General features: G+C 34.7%; 1 protein-coding gene across 10 annotated transcripts in view; it reads right to left on the bottom strand.

Annotated features, from left to right (window-relative positions):
* Gas2 (growth arrest specific 2) overlaps positions 1–15,431 on the bottom strand; it is a 118,551-nt gene that overhangs the window by 50,797 nt on the left and 52,323 nt on the right. For all 10 annotated transcript variants that reach the window (XR_012436133.1, XM_074042938.1, XM_074042931.1 and 7 more), the window contains 3 exons: positions 14,978–15,041; positions 6,986–7,127; positions 848–955 (listed from right to left, as the gene is read on the bottom strand). Coding sequence is in view for 9 of the 10 variants with exons in the window: in XM_074042938.1 (XP_073899039.1) it covers positions 848–955; positions 6,986–7,127; positions 14,978–15,041 (314 nt within the window). In the remaining variant the exon portion in view is untranslated. The remainder of the gene's footprint in view (positions 1–847; positions 956–6,985; positions 7,128–14,977; positions 15,042–15,431) is intronic.

Genomic DNA, 15,431 nt, shown 5'->3' with positions numbered 1-15,431 from the left:
TATACTTCAGGAAATGATTAAAAAGGCACAAAAATACTTTTATGAAGATTTTAAGAATATATCAGTGATATCTTCATTATCTTATTTTTAAAAAAGAGTAATTCTTGATCTTTGTAAAATTCACAAACTTATTTTGAGGGATTAAACTCTCTTGATTATAGGCAAAACAGATTCTGAGTAAAAGATCTGAAATACTACTTTACCCAGCCACCCATTGCAATGTAAGACTGCTCGTGATATTAATTAGGAACATTGTGAAATAGATAGTGACTAACAAATCAATTTTTGGTCCAGTCTCTCTTACTCTGACTAGAAAAACTAAGTAAGAAATGTCAGTCAGTATTTAGCTTTGCTAATGTATTGAGCTTTCATTCTCTCACTTTGGTCCATAAACCAGAATTCTCAAAAAATCATGTTGAAATCATCTGAAAGGTACCCACAATGAAAAGAATGACCATTTCCGTAACATGAGGCATGGAAGACCAAGGAAGAACAATGTTTCTAGTCCCCTGAAGTGGGGTGGTGTGGTAGTGCCTTTGAAACTAAGCAATCAAACATCTACAAGATCAAAAAGGAGTATGTTATTCTTTTGCTCATTGCATTTCATCTTTATTGTCTTTTTGTGTGTTTGTATATATGTAAAAAAGATAGTTCTATGTATTTAACTCTCAGTAGTACATTATCTTGTACACTGCTTTAACTGGCACTGATATCTTGCAGCTCCATTTCAACTGTACGCACATAGGAAGTATCTGCTTTGTTACCTGTCCTGTTTCACCTGCAATTTCCCCCAATATTCAGAATATTCTCATAAAGAACAAGATAACAGGTAAATGTAAAACTTTACCCTAATGAAGAGGATCTTTTCTCCCACTCGGTATCTCCCTTGGGAGAGCCGCTCTACACAGAACTTGTTTGGGCATTTGCAAGGAGGATCTTCAGAAATTCTTTTCACCTGTAAAAGAAGAGCAGGCGGGTTCACTCTCCTTAATCAGGTTACATGTAGATTAATTTTTTTCTAAAGACTCCAAAGTACCTGAACCATTAATAATCTTGAACTTGTTCTAAATCTATGGCCATGATATGAGGCCAGGCATACTACGGCACTGTGTCATAACTATGTAAAGGTCACATGCTGAAGGCATCTTCTGAAACCACTGACTACACTGAGGCATAGCAGGATGACAGCAGTGATGAGGCTGGAAGAACAGTCTGGAAATCAATTGCTACTACAGGAATGATGAGCTGCATTCTCATTTTTGTAGAGTAAAATGATCAGAATATGGTAAACATACTGAAAAGTAGAATAAAATATATGCTAACATAGTTTGTTTCCTTGGTATAATTTAATTATATTCATTTTGACTCATGTTCAAAATAAAGGGAAAATGTGAGATTATCATTTCATCTTATTTGAGCTCTAAGATTTTTTTCTAAGACCATCTCCAGTTCACTCAGATTCACCCACTGGTTTACTCCATTTTAGTAACCGTCACCAAACCCTATTTGCTTGGCCATATCTTGGAATTTTTGTGTATTTTATGTAACTCATTCCTGAATAGTAATTTTTATGAATAGTATAAATTTCCTCATTCTTAAAACCATGCAATTGAAATGATATGTGCCCAATGCTGATAACAGTTGTTACATCAAAAGATAATGTAATAGTCCATGATTCTGGGAATAAGATTTACGTGTATGTTTTCCTTGATTAAGAATCTACAATTCTGTGTTTCTTTATGGTCCTCCTTTCAACTAAGCAATTAACCAAACCAAAACAAAATGACATACAATCTGTATTTGAGAAGCTGGGCACAACGAATTTACATTCTGAATAAAACTCCTCTACAAAAATGTCAGGGACAGAAAAGGAAAACATTGCACACTCTTGACAGGAATAAACAACCATTATGGAGGGGATTGAGGGGGAAAGGCGATGGGGCAATGTAGCTAATGTATTACATAAGTCTAATCAGAATTGTTACTATGAATCTCCCCTGTATAATGAATATATCCTAACAAAAAATTTACAAAAAAAACCAACCATTATGAAAGGCAATATGGAGGTTCCTCAAAATATTAAAACAGAATTGTTATGTGATTTACCAATATATCCACAGGAAAAGAAATTAGTATCTCAAGGCAATATCTGTACTCCTATATTTTTTGCAGCATTAATCATAGCAAGTGAGATAGTGAAACAACCTGTGATCACAAACAGATGAATAGATAAAGAAAATGTGGTTTATATACACAATGATATACTATTAGCTATAAGAAAGTCTTTTCTGTTATTTGCAACAACATAGAAGAACATGGACATTTGCTAAGTAAAATAAGTCAGTCACAGAAAGACAAGTATTTCATGATCTTGTTAATATGTGGAACATGTTAGTGTTGATCTTGTAGAAATAGAGAGTAGAATAGTGGTTACTAGAAACTAGAAAGATTAGAGATCTGGGAGAAATGAGGAGACATAAGTCAAAGAATATGTAGTTATAGTTAATAGGAGGAATAATTTCAAGAACTCTAATGTACAGCTTAGTGACCTATAGTTAATTATGATATGTCTTCCTAAAAAGTATGAAGAGTATGGATATTTTTACCATCTTTAATTTTGCCAACATACAAGCCTATTTATTATATCTCACTTGTTAGATAATATTAAGATCTCCTGATTAGATTGAGTTCCTTAAGGAATTCAATAACAAAAATGTATTTCATATATTTGTAAATCCTTTATATAAAGTACAGTTGTTTAATGGCCTTAACAAGTACTCAATACATGCACACTGAATACATGAATGAATACATGAGTAATAACATGGACCTATCTATACAGGACACTAAGGCATATTAAGTATATCCACAGCAGGGATACATTGAGACACCCCTTTGAACATCAACTTAAATAATAATAAAAGACAGGACTGTAAAATAGGTTCAGTGTGTGGGGGTACTAGTGGGAGGGGAGAGGGTGAATTAAGGAGATAAAGATGAGGGTATATGGTTGGTAGAATTCATATATGAAATAGAACAAAGAAATCTCTTGCAATTGCTTTAAGTGGGGCAGGGAGAGGGTTGAGGGAAAAAGACAATGGGAATAATCTAAGCAGTGTACATATAAACCTAATTGGAATTGTCACTATGAATCTCCCCTTATAATAAATATATCCTAATAAAAGTGTTTATAATCAAAAAAGAGATTAATGGAACAGAGTAAAGCTGGATTCAGAGAAACTTAGAGATGCCTTTCATTGAAAAATGAGGGAACTGCCTATCACTAAGTTAGTGATTAGGCCATGACTTTGAGTTCTGAACTTTTTTCCATCATACTTATACTTTGTCCACAGATACATCATCCACTTATACATGCATCAACAGAATTCTGTTCCCAAAGAATATTTAAAAGGATAATCTATAGTTGGATGGTGATACTAAAACAAGAAGTATAAAAGTTGGGTAATGGTAGTATGATTCCCTTCCAATAATGCAAAGCCATGTCCTGGGTTGTGGGTGCTATCCAAGGATCAATGAACTCATTCATGTATTGTTTTCAGTGTTTCTCTATGCATTTATTAAATATATTAATTATATGTGTCACTTCTAGAAGTGATACAGTTACTCTCCTCACTACAACAAGGGCTTGCACTACAATAAGGATGAGGGAAAGTAAGGAGGGAAGAAGAAAAGCAGATAGACAGTATTGAAGCACCCAGTTTGAGATCCGAACTGTAGGGCCATCACGTTTTGTACCATCTTGTTCGCAACTGGCTGAGAAAACAGTAAATTGAGGATCAAGTGATTCCTCTGGTAAGAAATGACAGTCACAAGTCTGCACAGAAAGTATTTCCATATCGTAACAACTTGAGACAAAACACAGAAACTGTTGGTGTTATATGAAGCAGAGTCAAAGAAACATTTTCTAATGCCTTCCTCACTTTGAAAATGGACATGATTTTAAAAATTAAGAACTTTTTTGTGTGTTGTGTGAGAGATGGAGGCAAAAATAGAAGAGACAAGTCTAGACTGAAATATATTGTTAAGTAAACAGTGACTGATGACTTCTGTGCTTCTTACATTACCTTGGGATAAGTCAGTCTGGCAGGTGTTCTGTTCTTGGCTAGGAAGCTAGCCAGTTTTCTGTTGAAATGGGATTTCAAGAGGAGCCTGATTACTCAGAATTATACTATCTCACATCCCCAGACTGAGGAAGTTGATGGAGAAGAGGAAGAAATTAAGAATGGTTTCTTAGAACTGTATTCAACTCATTGTGTGGGAACTAGCTCAACACATGGGAATGCAAAGAGAACTGAACCCGATCCCACCATTTTGTCATAGCAGAATCATTCTATCAGGACATCTGGAGAATAAATTAATCTGAATGGGATGAGAAATGACAACCTGTGATGAGAAATGACAACAAAAACTTTGTATAGAAAGTAACAACACAACATGCATATTAAAAGATGAAAATATATTTAAAAGACAAATAAGAAGTATGGTGAGGAAATAATAATGGCTATGTCAAAAGGTAGGAACTAGTTCAGAAATGGAGGAGCTGGGTAACACACACTGCACCAGAACATGAAGGGCGTATGTGGCATGTGAATCAGTTTGAACATTAACCTGAATCATATGGGGAACCCCTACATAGTTTTAGTTGAGTCCAAGTTGCAATTAGTTGGAACACTCTAGTTGGAGGAATATTTGTAGAGAATAATTTAAAGAGTCAGGTGTTTAACAGTAGTAAGTGGCAGGAGGTGGCCTCATAATTTGAGGACTAAAAAAAAATCATTTAAATCAGTAATTAATTCATTAGGAGGCAAATGGTGATATTGGCTAGATAATTTATTAAAGAATATTATCAGATGTCACAACTGAGAAGAAAAGACTAAGAACAGGTGTAGTTTACCAAAGAAATACATTTATAAGAGAAAGGCTAAAGGAGAATCTTACACTACAACAAATCCAAAAGAAAATGTGTAACTGACAATGTAAAACTTATTCTTGTCCAAATGTAAATAATGCACCATTATTTACTACAATGCAATGTTATGGAAAATTATTCTCAGCAATATTTAAATAATACATCATTATCTACTATAATATGTTTTTCAATGTCTGTACAGAATTTTTCAAATGAAGTAATATAAAAAGCATGGTGTGTGACTGATCCTTAAGAGGACTTTAAAATACCTTTGTGTAGCATTAAATTAAAATGTTTTGCTTATTTTTTATGCCCTGAGTGGACTGAACAGTTACCCAAAATAAATTCACTGAAAAATGACACTGGCTAAGGTACCTTGATATGCTAAGTTTAAGCTTATTTCCCTTAGTGAAAATGATACCTCTTGATTGTTAAGGCAGATTAATGTGCTTCTTTTCATCTTAATATACAGCATCAGGGATGTTAGATGGAGAAAAGCAAAAAAAAAAAAAAAACAGGAGAGAGAAAGAGAGAAATCTCTTTTTCTGAATCTTATTGTGTCTGTCAGCCATTTTTCCAGCTCTTTTAGGCTTAGACCCTAGAGAAACAATCTCCCAGCTAGTGACCAGAATTCCTGAATATTCTATACAGCTAGTTTCTAAGGCCTTTGCCTATGAATGTAAGACATACTTCAGTCTAATATCTCTGCTATTGACATTTTCTATGAAACTCATAAGTGATTACAACTCAATAGATGCATACTTTACATAAGCAACATCCCAATCACTTAAGATTTCTCTGATTGTTTACATTTGTACTCAAAATATACATTTATGGGGGTATATAATCAAATGCACTAGCCATCATAACCAAGAATTCCCTAGCAGACAATAGAAATTTCTTGAGAATTTTACTTTATCCTGTTTGCTGTTATACATAGAAACATTTATTGTGATTTTGAAGATATCACTGAAATAGATCCTCATTGTCAAAACTGTAACTCAAAGACTCTGCTTAGTATAGAGACATCAGAAAGTCAGATAAAACTGTATTGGAATCTAAGCTTCTTTCAGCAGGTTATAAATCTTCTAAGTTTCTACTTCCTCTCTAAGAAACCTGTCTTTCAGATATGAGAGCCCTTGAGAAAATAATGATTGGCTGTGGCTGATAGCAGACAGTGAATAAAGCACAGTTTTAATCAGATTAACCCCTCTATTACTTTCTCTTTCCCTACCGACCTGCTTCCCAATTATTCAGCAGTTTATAGTACATTACATTGTCATTCTCTTTTGCTCTCTTGGCTCCCTGTAATCTCCATACATATTTGGAATACCAAGGCAAAATCTCCTTGAATAATCAATATACACTTAAAAAATGGACAGCAAGGTAAAACTGGTCCTGTCCAGGGATGGATAGCAATGGAGGGGGGAATAAGGAGAGGGTGAAGAAGGTGAATATGGTAGATGTAATTTGTATTTGTGCATGAAAATAGAACAATGAAACCTGTTGAACTTGTTCTAAGAATCGGGGGTGGGGGGCACAGAATAAGGGAGAACAATGGAGGGGGGTGAATCTAAGATACAAGCACATATATAAATTTCACAATGTATCCCCCACTCATGACTTTGTATGTAAATAAAAAAATATAATAAAAGACTACACATTAAAAAAACAGCTATCACTCCTATCATATATTTGCTTTCCCTTCTTTTACAATCATCAAGATTTTGTTCCTTCGGCTTCTTATCTGTGGAAAGAGGAATTATAAACCAATAAAAATTAGGCTAAAGTGTTTTCAAATACAATTTTCATAGAGTTGGCTTATTTTCCGAAAATTTTAGATACTATTTACCAGACAGAATTAAGTGGTATTTTATTTTAAATGAATGGCTCAGTTTTGAATTTCAAAAGACACAAACTTTTTCATAGGTGTTTAAAATGAGTTTCAAGCATATTGAAATAGGGTTAAGGTCAGACTGAAGAGAGATTGTACAAAGTATATCTTGTAGTTGAAAACACTTTCTGCTGCCAAGAAATCTGATCAACTTTACTTACTGCATCATCCAATAAGTTTCCTGTACTCTTTTTTCCAGAAGACTTTGATGAAGGAGAAGGTGAAGGAGAAGGGATAGAAAGTGTCTCTTCTTGTTCAATTTCTTTTTCCAATTTTATCAGGCCAGGAGGTTCCACACCATACCTTTGTTTGAAAACATCAGATTGTTAGCCATGAATAAAGTATAATGATGGTAAGTATCATAGATGTAAACTGCTGTCTTTTAAAAAACGTTAACTTTTTCTGGCATTAAATTGTTGAATTAGCATCTTTTAAGCAGGGGAAGTATGTGTAGGTGTAAGTGCACATATATAAAGACACGTGATAGATAACATATTACAAATAAATGAAAACACTCAATGAAATGTGTTAATGAGTCAATAACATGAATAACCAGGGGAAATTTATTCTTTAGCTTTTGTATTTATCAGCTTTAACAATATTGGTTCTGTAATTACATTCCTATTTCAAACACGAGCTTGTTAAAGATAGAGATAAAAGCAAAGGCTCAGAGTCAAGTTTGTAAACATCAATACCCAGAAAAAAATACTTTAAATGATTTAACAGAGAAGGAATTCACTGTTAATTGCACACTTCCTCTGGGCCTAGAAAAATGTTTTGTTGTAATACAGAGTCATAAATTACACTGTTAGGAACAACATAATGAAAACTCATGTGTTGATACGGAAAAAGAAAAGGAATGAAGCAGAAACCAGGATAATTTAGAATGACAATACGTAAAAATTGTCATTTGTAAATTATATATGCCATCATAATTCAGAGAAAGAGAGTATGAGAGAGAGAGATTTGCTATCTGTTTATCTCCATAATCTTAATTTTCTTAAACTAAGCTTAAAAATGAGGTTTAGTTTCCTAGATACAATCAACTATATCTAGGTAGAGAAGGCCAAAGATAATTCAAGAATTGGAGAGTTGTGAAGAATTTGGGGGATCATGTAGTTACATGCTTTCATTTTAACAGGTAAGAGTATAGATCCACAGAAGATGAATGCATAGCCAGGAACAGGGTACGGACTCAATGCAGGTTTTCTGGTATTAGGGCTGATGTTAGTTACCCTTGACATTTTAATCCAGTGATTATTTATTAGAAAGTGGAGGAAAAAGTCACTTGAGGATCAAAAAGTAGATTATATATAATATAAAAAGTAAATTATCTATAAGTAGAGAATAAATACACTGGCTATATGTTTAGCTCTGACTGGATACTATGTGAAAGTATCATTCAATGTAAAAACCTTAAATTTTTATCCTAGTCTAATAGTTTGTTATTTTAACTGACATCATTATACATATGCTCAGTAAAAATTTCTATGAAAAGCAATTTCCTTACTCTTGTTTTTTTGTTATTACAGGGGGCACTCAAATTAGTTTAATTCCTGGTCTCTCTGCTTCATTGCTCACTACTCTCCAGTGAGATGAAGGGATTTGAATAAACTTTGCATGCCTGACTCAGTTTACACTATTTTCTAAAGAGAAATGGAGCCCTCCATGGGACCCCCACCCTGCTTCATCTTTGCTTAGGATTAGGTCATTAATTGGCCTAATTCTGGAATTGAGTTAAAGATACCATGCATGTCTGTAAACTTAGACCTTTTCATTTATAAAGGTGATACTCGATATTTGACCTGCCAGTCATTTATTTCATTTTCTAATTTTTATTCAGAATCTGGATAATAAAGGGTTACCATATGAGCCAGGTGCTGTTTGAGAGCTGGACAATTGCTGTTGATAAAGTAATTGCCTTAATCAAATTTGTACAACTGGGAAACTGCAGCACTCAGGTTCTGCTGCCAGTTATCAGGTTTTTAAAAACACATGATACTATCAAACAAGATGTTGCAACAGTCTCAAAATTAAGGTAGTGTTAAGATGGAAAGTATATTTTTACTATGGTTGCATCTTTACAAAGGAATTAATTGTAGTAAAGGAATTTTCCTAAAATTGTGGAATAACAGAAATATCTCAGGATTAGAATTTAGCAGACTAACTGATAAACTCAGCTTTGTTAATAACTGGCCTGATGAACTTCAGCAGGCAACCCTTTTTAATCTCTCTAGACTTCTGTGGATTCTTAGTTCCATCGAAGTATCAAATTTGGTCATGTTTAATGTTCTTAAGAGAATAATATAAACTTTGTGATAAAGCTGGAAGAATTTACACTGTACATCACAGCCAACTAAAAGTCAATAACAAATGAAAACATCATATTTGAAAAACATAAATTAGGTCACTTGGAAAATATGATTTCATTTGTAATTGTAGTGGACTCATGCCACTTTTCATGAACAGGTTGCTTAAGTTTAGCTTTTAAGAATTACAGCAAAATAATAATTAATATGCTACCAGATTAACAACAAGCTCAACTTCATTTCCAATATAAACAAAGTAGACTAAGTTTGAACAAAATTGGTTACAAAATCACACATGGAAAATATTGCCCTAGAGATTTTTCTTTATCTAGGAAAGCAGAAAATTAGCTATGCCACTGAACATAGAAAATCAACACTAAGCCCCAAATCTCTGCTTATCTTGGCTTTTGAATACTTCAAGCTGCCTGAGGTAGAGTTGGCCAGTCCTGAAATGCACACTTAAATAAATTCATTGCCTTCCTGTCTGTCTGGAGATGTCAACAGGCTATAAATCATGAAATTACCCTGGGATCAGGTCTTGCACCTGCAAGCCAAATTTATCATCAAATAATTCTTTTCTCTGTTCTCCGAAAGGCTGCTTCACTTTGTTTCTGTTGATTACCTTTAGACTACTTCACATTTCAATTTTGTCTATATGGCCCTGACAAATATATACTGTTTTCCATTCTTTTCTAACTATAAGTTTTTAAAGTTTTGGAGGGGGGATAGCTGTAGTTCTTACATTCAGTAAGGATCAATCTAAAGACACCAATAAGGCTGAATCCACTAAAATTAAATTCTCAAACCCGTAGACTTCAGTGGTATGGAGTACGGTAAATAACTAAAGGGCAAATGTTTATTTTTATCTCATTAAGAAAAGCAAAGTGCTAGGAAAAGGGTCTTTTGATTGATGACTTTATGAGAAGAATCTAGGAGTGGATTTCTTATTTTACTGGCACTTCACACAATTTTTGTGATTGATTTAGATAAAACAAGTAGACCCACAAACAACCGAGTTGAGAACTAGAAAACTTACTCAAATGATTTAGTAGACTAATTTTCAATAGACATCTGGAGCCTATTTTACTAGGGTTAGAGGGACAAATTTTATAGAAAAATGGAAGAAACTCCCCCTCTTAATGCATGTCACAGATAGTTTATAGATTCTTGCATGATAGATTTTGCCCAGTTTTTCTTCTATGTTTAAAGCAATTTTTTTATTGTTTTATTATTCATATGTGCATACAAGGCTTTGCTATGTTTAAAGCAAATTAAAGATCAATTTATATTTGGAAAAATTCCAATCATGTGAAAGCACAGTATGTGCTTAGCAGTAAGTTCTTGTGGTCTAAATTAAGATGAGCCAATTAGTAATCTTGATATAAGAATAATTTTCTTTTAAGTAAGATTTCTTTTCATTAGACCACAGATTGAAATAGAAGATTAAAGAATTTTCTTTTGAACGTTTATAAATTTTGTTCTAAATCAAAGAAGTACTCACAAATAAAGTCATAAAATGTTCCACCACGATGCTGATTATTATGGCACAAACCAAAATTTCAGAAGTTTTTCATTTTTATCATAAAGATAATCTTAATTCTACAGCTTGTTAAAATGTTGAATTCATAGTGACTTCTTTTTCAGCAAGTAATGTCAAAGCACTGTGATTAAAAATATCCTTGAGATCTCACTGAGTTGTTTTTGTGAGTGTTTTACTTTTCGGAAGGCAAACACAAATTCCACATTCAGAAACTGACATCTTTCTGAAATAATAGCAGCGAGATTTCACTCTCCAGTAATGATAGCTCTATTTAGTTGAAAATAAAAGGAAGTTTTACCCATGAAAACAACATAAGTGGTTTCACTCTCCCATCTCAGAACTCAAAGAAGCCCACAGCTCTCTTAGAGCTTTGCACTTAAGTGTCCCTAGGCAGAAGAAAGGTGGCAGAGAATCAGAAACATTCTGGGAATCATTTCCAAAGTGATGCTGATGCTTTCAAGATGATATTGTGAAATTTGGAGAAGAAAATGTTCAGAGTAGGATATAAGAACACATCAGTGAAGAACATCAAACTCACAGGATTGCATTGGGAACTTTGTTAAAATCAAAACTCTTTGTTCTATATGCAAGTCAATGTTGTGGTTCTTGAGTGAACTCCCAAAGTCACTGCTACTTTTGGCTAAAGCTATTTTAATTCATTAATTTGTGTAATCCCCTATAGAGGAGTGGAGAGAGGTAGGAGCAAAAAGTCAAGCATCTACATATAGGTATATAGCTATAATTATAGCTAAGGCAAAATTTAGAAGTAAAATAGAGGGTTGGTTTTCCTTTTTGTTTCCTCGACTATTGTGTTCAACACAAGGGTAAAGTAGAAAGATTTGGTTGTGTTGGGTTGCCATTTGTAAAGCACAATTGAACTTCCATCAAAACAAAAAATCTTCCAATGTATACAGAGAAAAATTTAAATAGACATTTACACCTAAATAATCTATCCAAGTGGTATTTAAAAGTACTTAACTTCATGATGCACAAAGTAAAGAAAGTAACACCATGAGTAACATTGTAGGTTTTTTTCTTTTTCACTGAAAAAACTATAGCACTTCACGCTACTTAAGTAGGCCAAAAAGATAAAAAAAAAATTCACATTAAGCCTGGTGCCTGTGGCTCATGTCTGTGATCCTGGCTATTTGGGAGACTGGAAAAATCATGGTTTGAGGCCAGTCTGGGTAAATAGTTTATGAGACCCCATCTTTTTTTTCTTTTATTATTCATATGTGCATACAGCACTTGGGTCATTTCTCCCCCCTGCCCCCACCCCCTCCCTTACCACCCACTCCACCCCCCTCCCTCTCCCCTCGCTCAATACCCAGCAGAAACTATTTTGACCTTATTTCTAATTTTGTTGTAGAGAGAGTATAAGCAATAATAGGAAGCAACAAGTGTTTTTGCTGGTTGAGATAAGGATAGCCAAACAGGGCATTGACTCACATTAATTTCCTGTGCGTGGGTGTTACCTTCTAGGTTAATTCTTTTTGATCTAACCTTTTCTCTAGTTCCTGGTCCCCTTTTCCTATTGGCCTCAGTTGCTTTTAAGGTATCTACTTTAGTTTCTCTGTGTTGAGGGCAACAAATGCTAGCTAATTTTTTAGGTGTCTTACCTATCCTCACCCCTCCCTTGTGTGCTCTCGCTTTTATCATGTGCTCATAGTCCAATCCCCTTGTTGTGTTTGCCCTTGATCTAATGTCCACATATGAGGGAGAACATATGATTTTTGGAGACCCCATCTTAAGCAACAGTTGGGTACAGCAGCTCGTGCCTGCTATCCCAAGATATACAGAGGATCATGGTTCCAGGCCAGCCCAGGCCAAAAGAAAAAAAACTCAATGGATAAGAAGCTGAGCATGATACCATGTACCTGTCATTACAGTGATGGTGGAAAGCATAAAATAGGAAGACTGTGGTCCAGACTGACCTGGGCAAAAAGCACGACCCTATCTCCAAAATAACCACAGTAAAAAGGGATGGAGGTGTGGCCTAAAGTGTAGAGTGCCTGCCTAGAAAGTGCAAAGCCCTGAGTTCAGACCTCAGTACTGCTAAAAAAAAAATTCAGACTGGAGGTATGGCTCAGACTGTACACAGCATCTGCTTTGCTGAGTTCAAACCCCAGCCACACCAAAAATAAATAACTATTATAATGTAAGAGTTATCTTACTCTTTAACTTCACTGTGATTTCAGTAACTTTTTAATATAATATTTGCAATAATCACTGTTTTTATCAGCTTACATGGTGATAAAGCATGATCTGACACGAAGTAACCCGGAATGAATTTAGAAAGATTTGTGGTGACGGAGAACTCTTGATATTGTTCCTTGAAATTGACAAATCTACTATGATTTCTTTTTATTAGCCATGATTTTAACTTGTTTTACATCCTATGGCAAAAGGCAATTGATGCTGGATCCATGAGTGGAGGAAAGATGACTCCTAAAGGCATGTTATCATTCTGTAACCCAACTTCTCTGTTGACTCAGCTGTAATTAACAATGTTCTTTCCTCACCAGAGCATTCACGTAATAAAACTATAGTTGCGCAAAATAAAAAATAAGCAAACAAGAAACGAAGCCAAGAACTAGAAACTAAATGGGTAGAACAAGGAAAATCCAAGCTCATTCCAGAGGCAGAGAAACTTCTGTTAACGACATATCTTTCACAAGCATGGTGACTTTCAGGTGCATATAAATCACATTACTTAAGCCACAAAATGGAATCTAGCTATTCAGAATATTTTAGTGTTTTGTTAAGAGGACCTTTAGACCACCCGTGTTCCTTTTACTTGAGCATTTCAGTGGCAGCAGTTCATTAATTGAGGTTTTACTTCATGTCTGCTCCTCCCTTTTGATGGCTGCTGAATTTGTGGTACTTCTTTGACTCAACCCTGCCCTTCCTGCAGCAGAAGTCCCAAGAGTGGGGAGGAGGCACATGCTTTGCAAGGACTTAGAAGAAACAGTACCTTGGTTCTACATCCTTACAAAACTCAAAGTTGTAGCAGCACTAAAGGGGAATGGAGTTTAAACAGAAAGAGGCCCCACATTTGAACTATACTTGAGTAGTGGACAACTGAATGAACCAAGAACAAGGGGTTCTTCCCAAGATACATCTGCACAATTATTAGGAAACAGGGTGAGAGAGAATAAGGAAATCCCCAAGTGTCTCAAACTGAGTTTTTATTTTTTTACTTCTTATTGGGTGACCTTCAGTAACATTAATTTGAATTAAAAATATGAGAGCAATCTTTCTCAATGCAATTATTGTAGTAAATAAAATTCAAACCTGATGTGTAATTCATTAAAATTATATTGACTATGATAATTTAAGGAACTGGGGCTACTTCTGGCTATAGGTTAATTTTATATTGGATCAATAAAAGTTTTACAGCCATGCTCTAACTTCCTGAGGTGTATGCTTTGTATTTTCTTTCACTTAGTTTTCCACATAAATTCTGTACTTGAGTATGTATACTTAGTGCTATCTCTCACTGCATTTTACTGGTTCATCTGATGTCAACCTTAAGAATATATCCACATTTGAATCAGAAAACATCTAAGTCTGAATTCTTATTTTGCGCCATTCTCATTTGTTATTCTTTGGATTTATACAACTATCAGAAGCACTCTCTGATGGAAAATAAGAAACCAAACTTGGCCAGCTTATCTTATAAGGATCCTTTCTCTGCTTCTTTTAGCTGTGATTGCTACAATTATTTCGTGCTTTTCTTCCCTAGAAGAAAAAAGTTTCCAAAGATGTCTCCATATAATTATCTAAGTTGTGTCTCATAAAAACATAGAGAATAATTTAAAAACTATGTCCCCACTCAGAAGTGGAAACTAAAAGAGCTGAGGGATGATGTATTGAATGGTGTAAATGAGGAAAAATAGCAAAAAGGGAATCTGAAAAGTATGAAGGAGTAAGACAACAAGCATGGGGGTTAAGGAGGAGGATACAGGAGAGAGTAGAAACAAACTTTCCACTAAGGAACAAGTTGAAGTACAAGATTCTCTTTGATATTCCTCCAAGAAAGATTTAGAGGGAACATGTATTTGAGTGATGGATATTAGCAAATGCTTAGACATTTAGGTTTTGACAAGACTGTGGCCTTAAGAATACTGGTAGCGCGATTTTAGTTCGAACAACTGCACACAAGATGTCACACTTATCATATTTGAATATATGGTTTCTCAACATCTAGGTTAAACATCAGCACTGAAAAGCCAGAGAGCTTCTCTGTTGCTTGGATGCTGAGATCATCTACGTCTTGACATAGTGGCAGTAGTTTGACCTACCTTGCTGCAATTCGGCCCAGCTCTAGCAAACAGAGACACACTTCTCTGGGTTGCTTGTGGAGGACTGAAAGACAAGATAAAGACACTTTTAAAATACAAGGCACTGTGAAACAGTTCAATAATGAGCATACTTATACATGACTCTCTTCTTGTCACTCATGGCCCCAGGAAATGAGCTAGTTTTCATTCTGATATCTGTAAGATTCTTGCTACTCTACAGTACAAATAGTTTTACGAAAGGCTTGAAATAGTTTTCAAAACTCTTTCAATCCTGACTCCCCAAAGCTGTTAGTCTCAGGAACTCTCACCCTGAGTAATGTTCATTCAATTAGTCAATATATGTAACTGCAATTAAGATATAAATAACTGATAAATATTTAAAACCACACAACACACATCATATTATGGAAGAAGGATTGGTCTTTTTAATATACTGCTTCTACCCTTCACCTGC

The sequence above is a fragment of the Castor canadensis genome, chromosome 1 (assembly GCF_047511655.1).
Source record: "Castor canadensis chromosome 1, mCasCan1.hap1v2, whole genome shotgun sequence".
Lineage (NCBI taxonomy): Eukaryota > Metazoa > Chordata > Mammalia > Rodentia > Castoridae > Castor > Castor canadensis.
The sequence above is the reverse complement of the archived record's forward strand: the minus strand, read 5'-3'. Positions and strand labels throughout refer to the sequence as shown.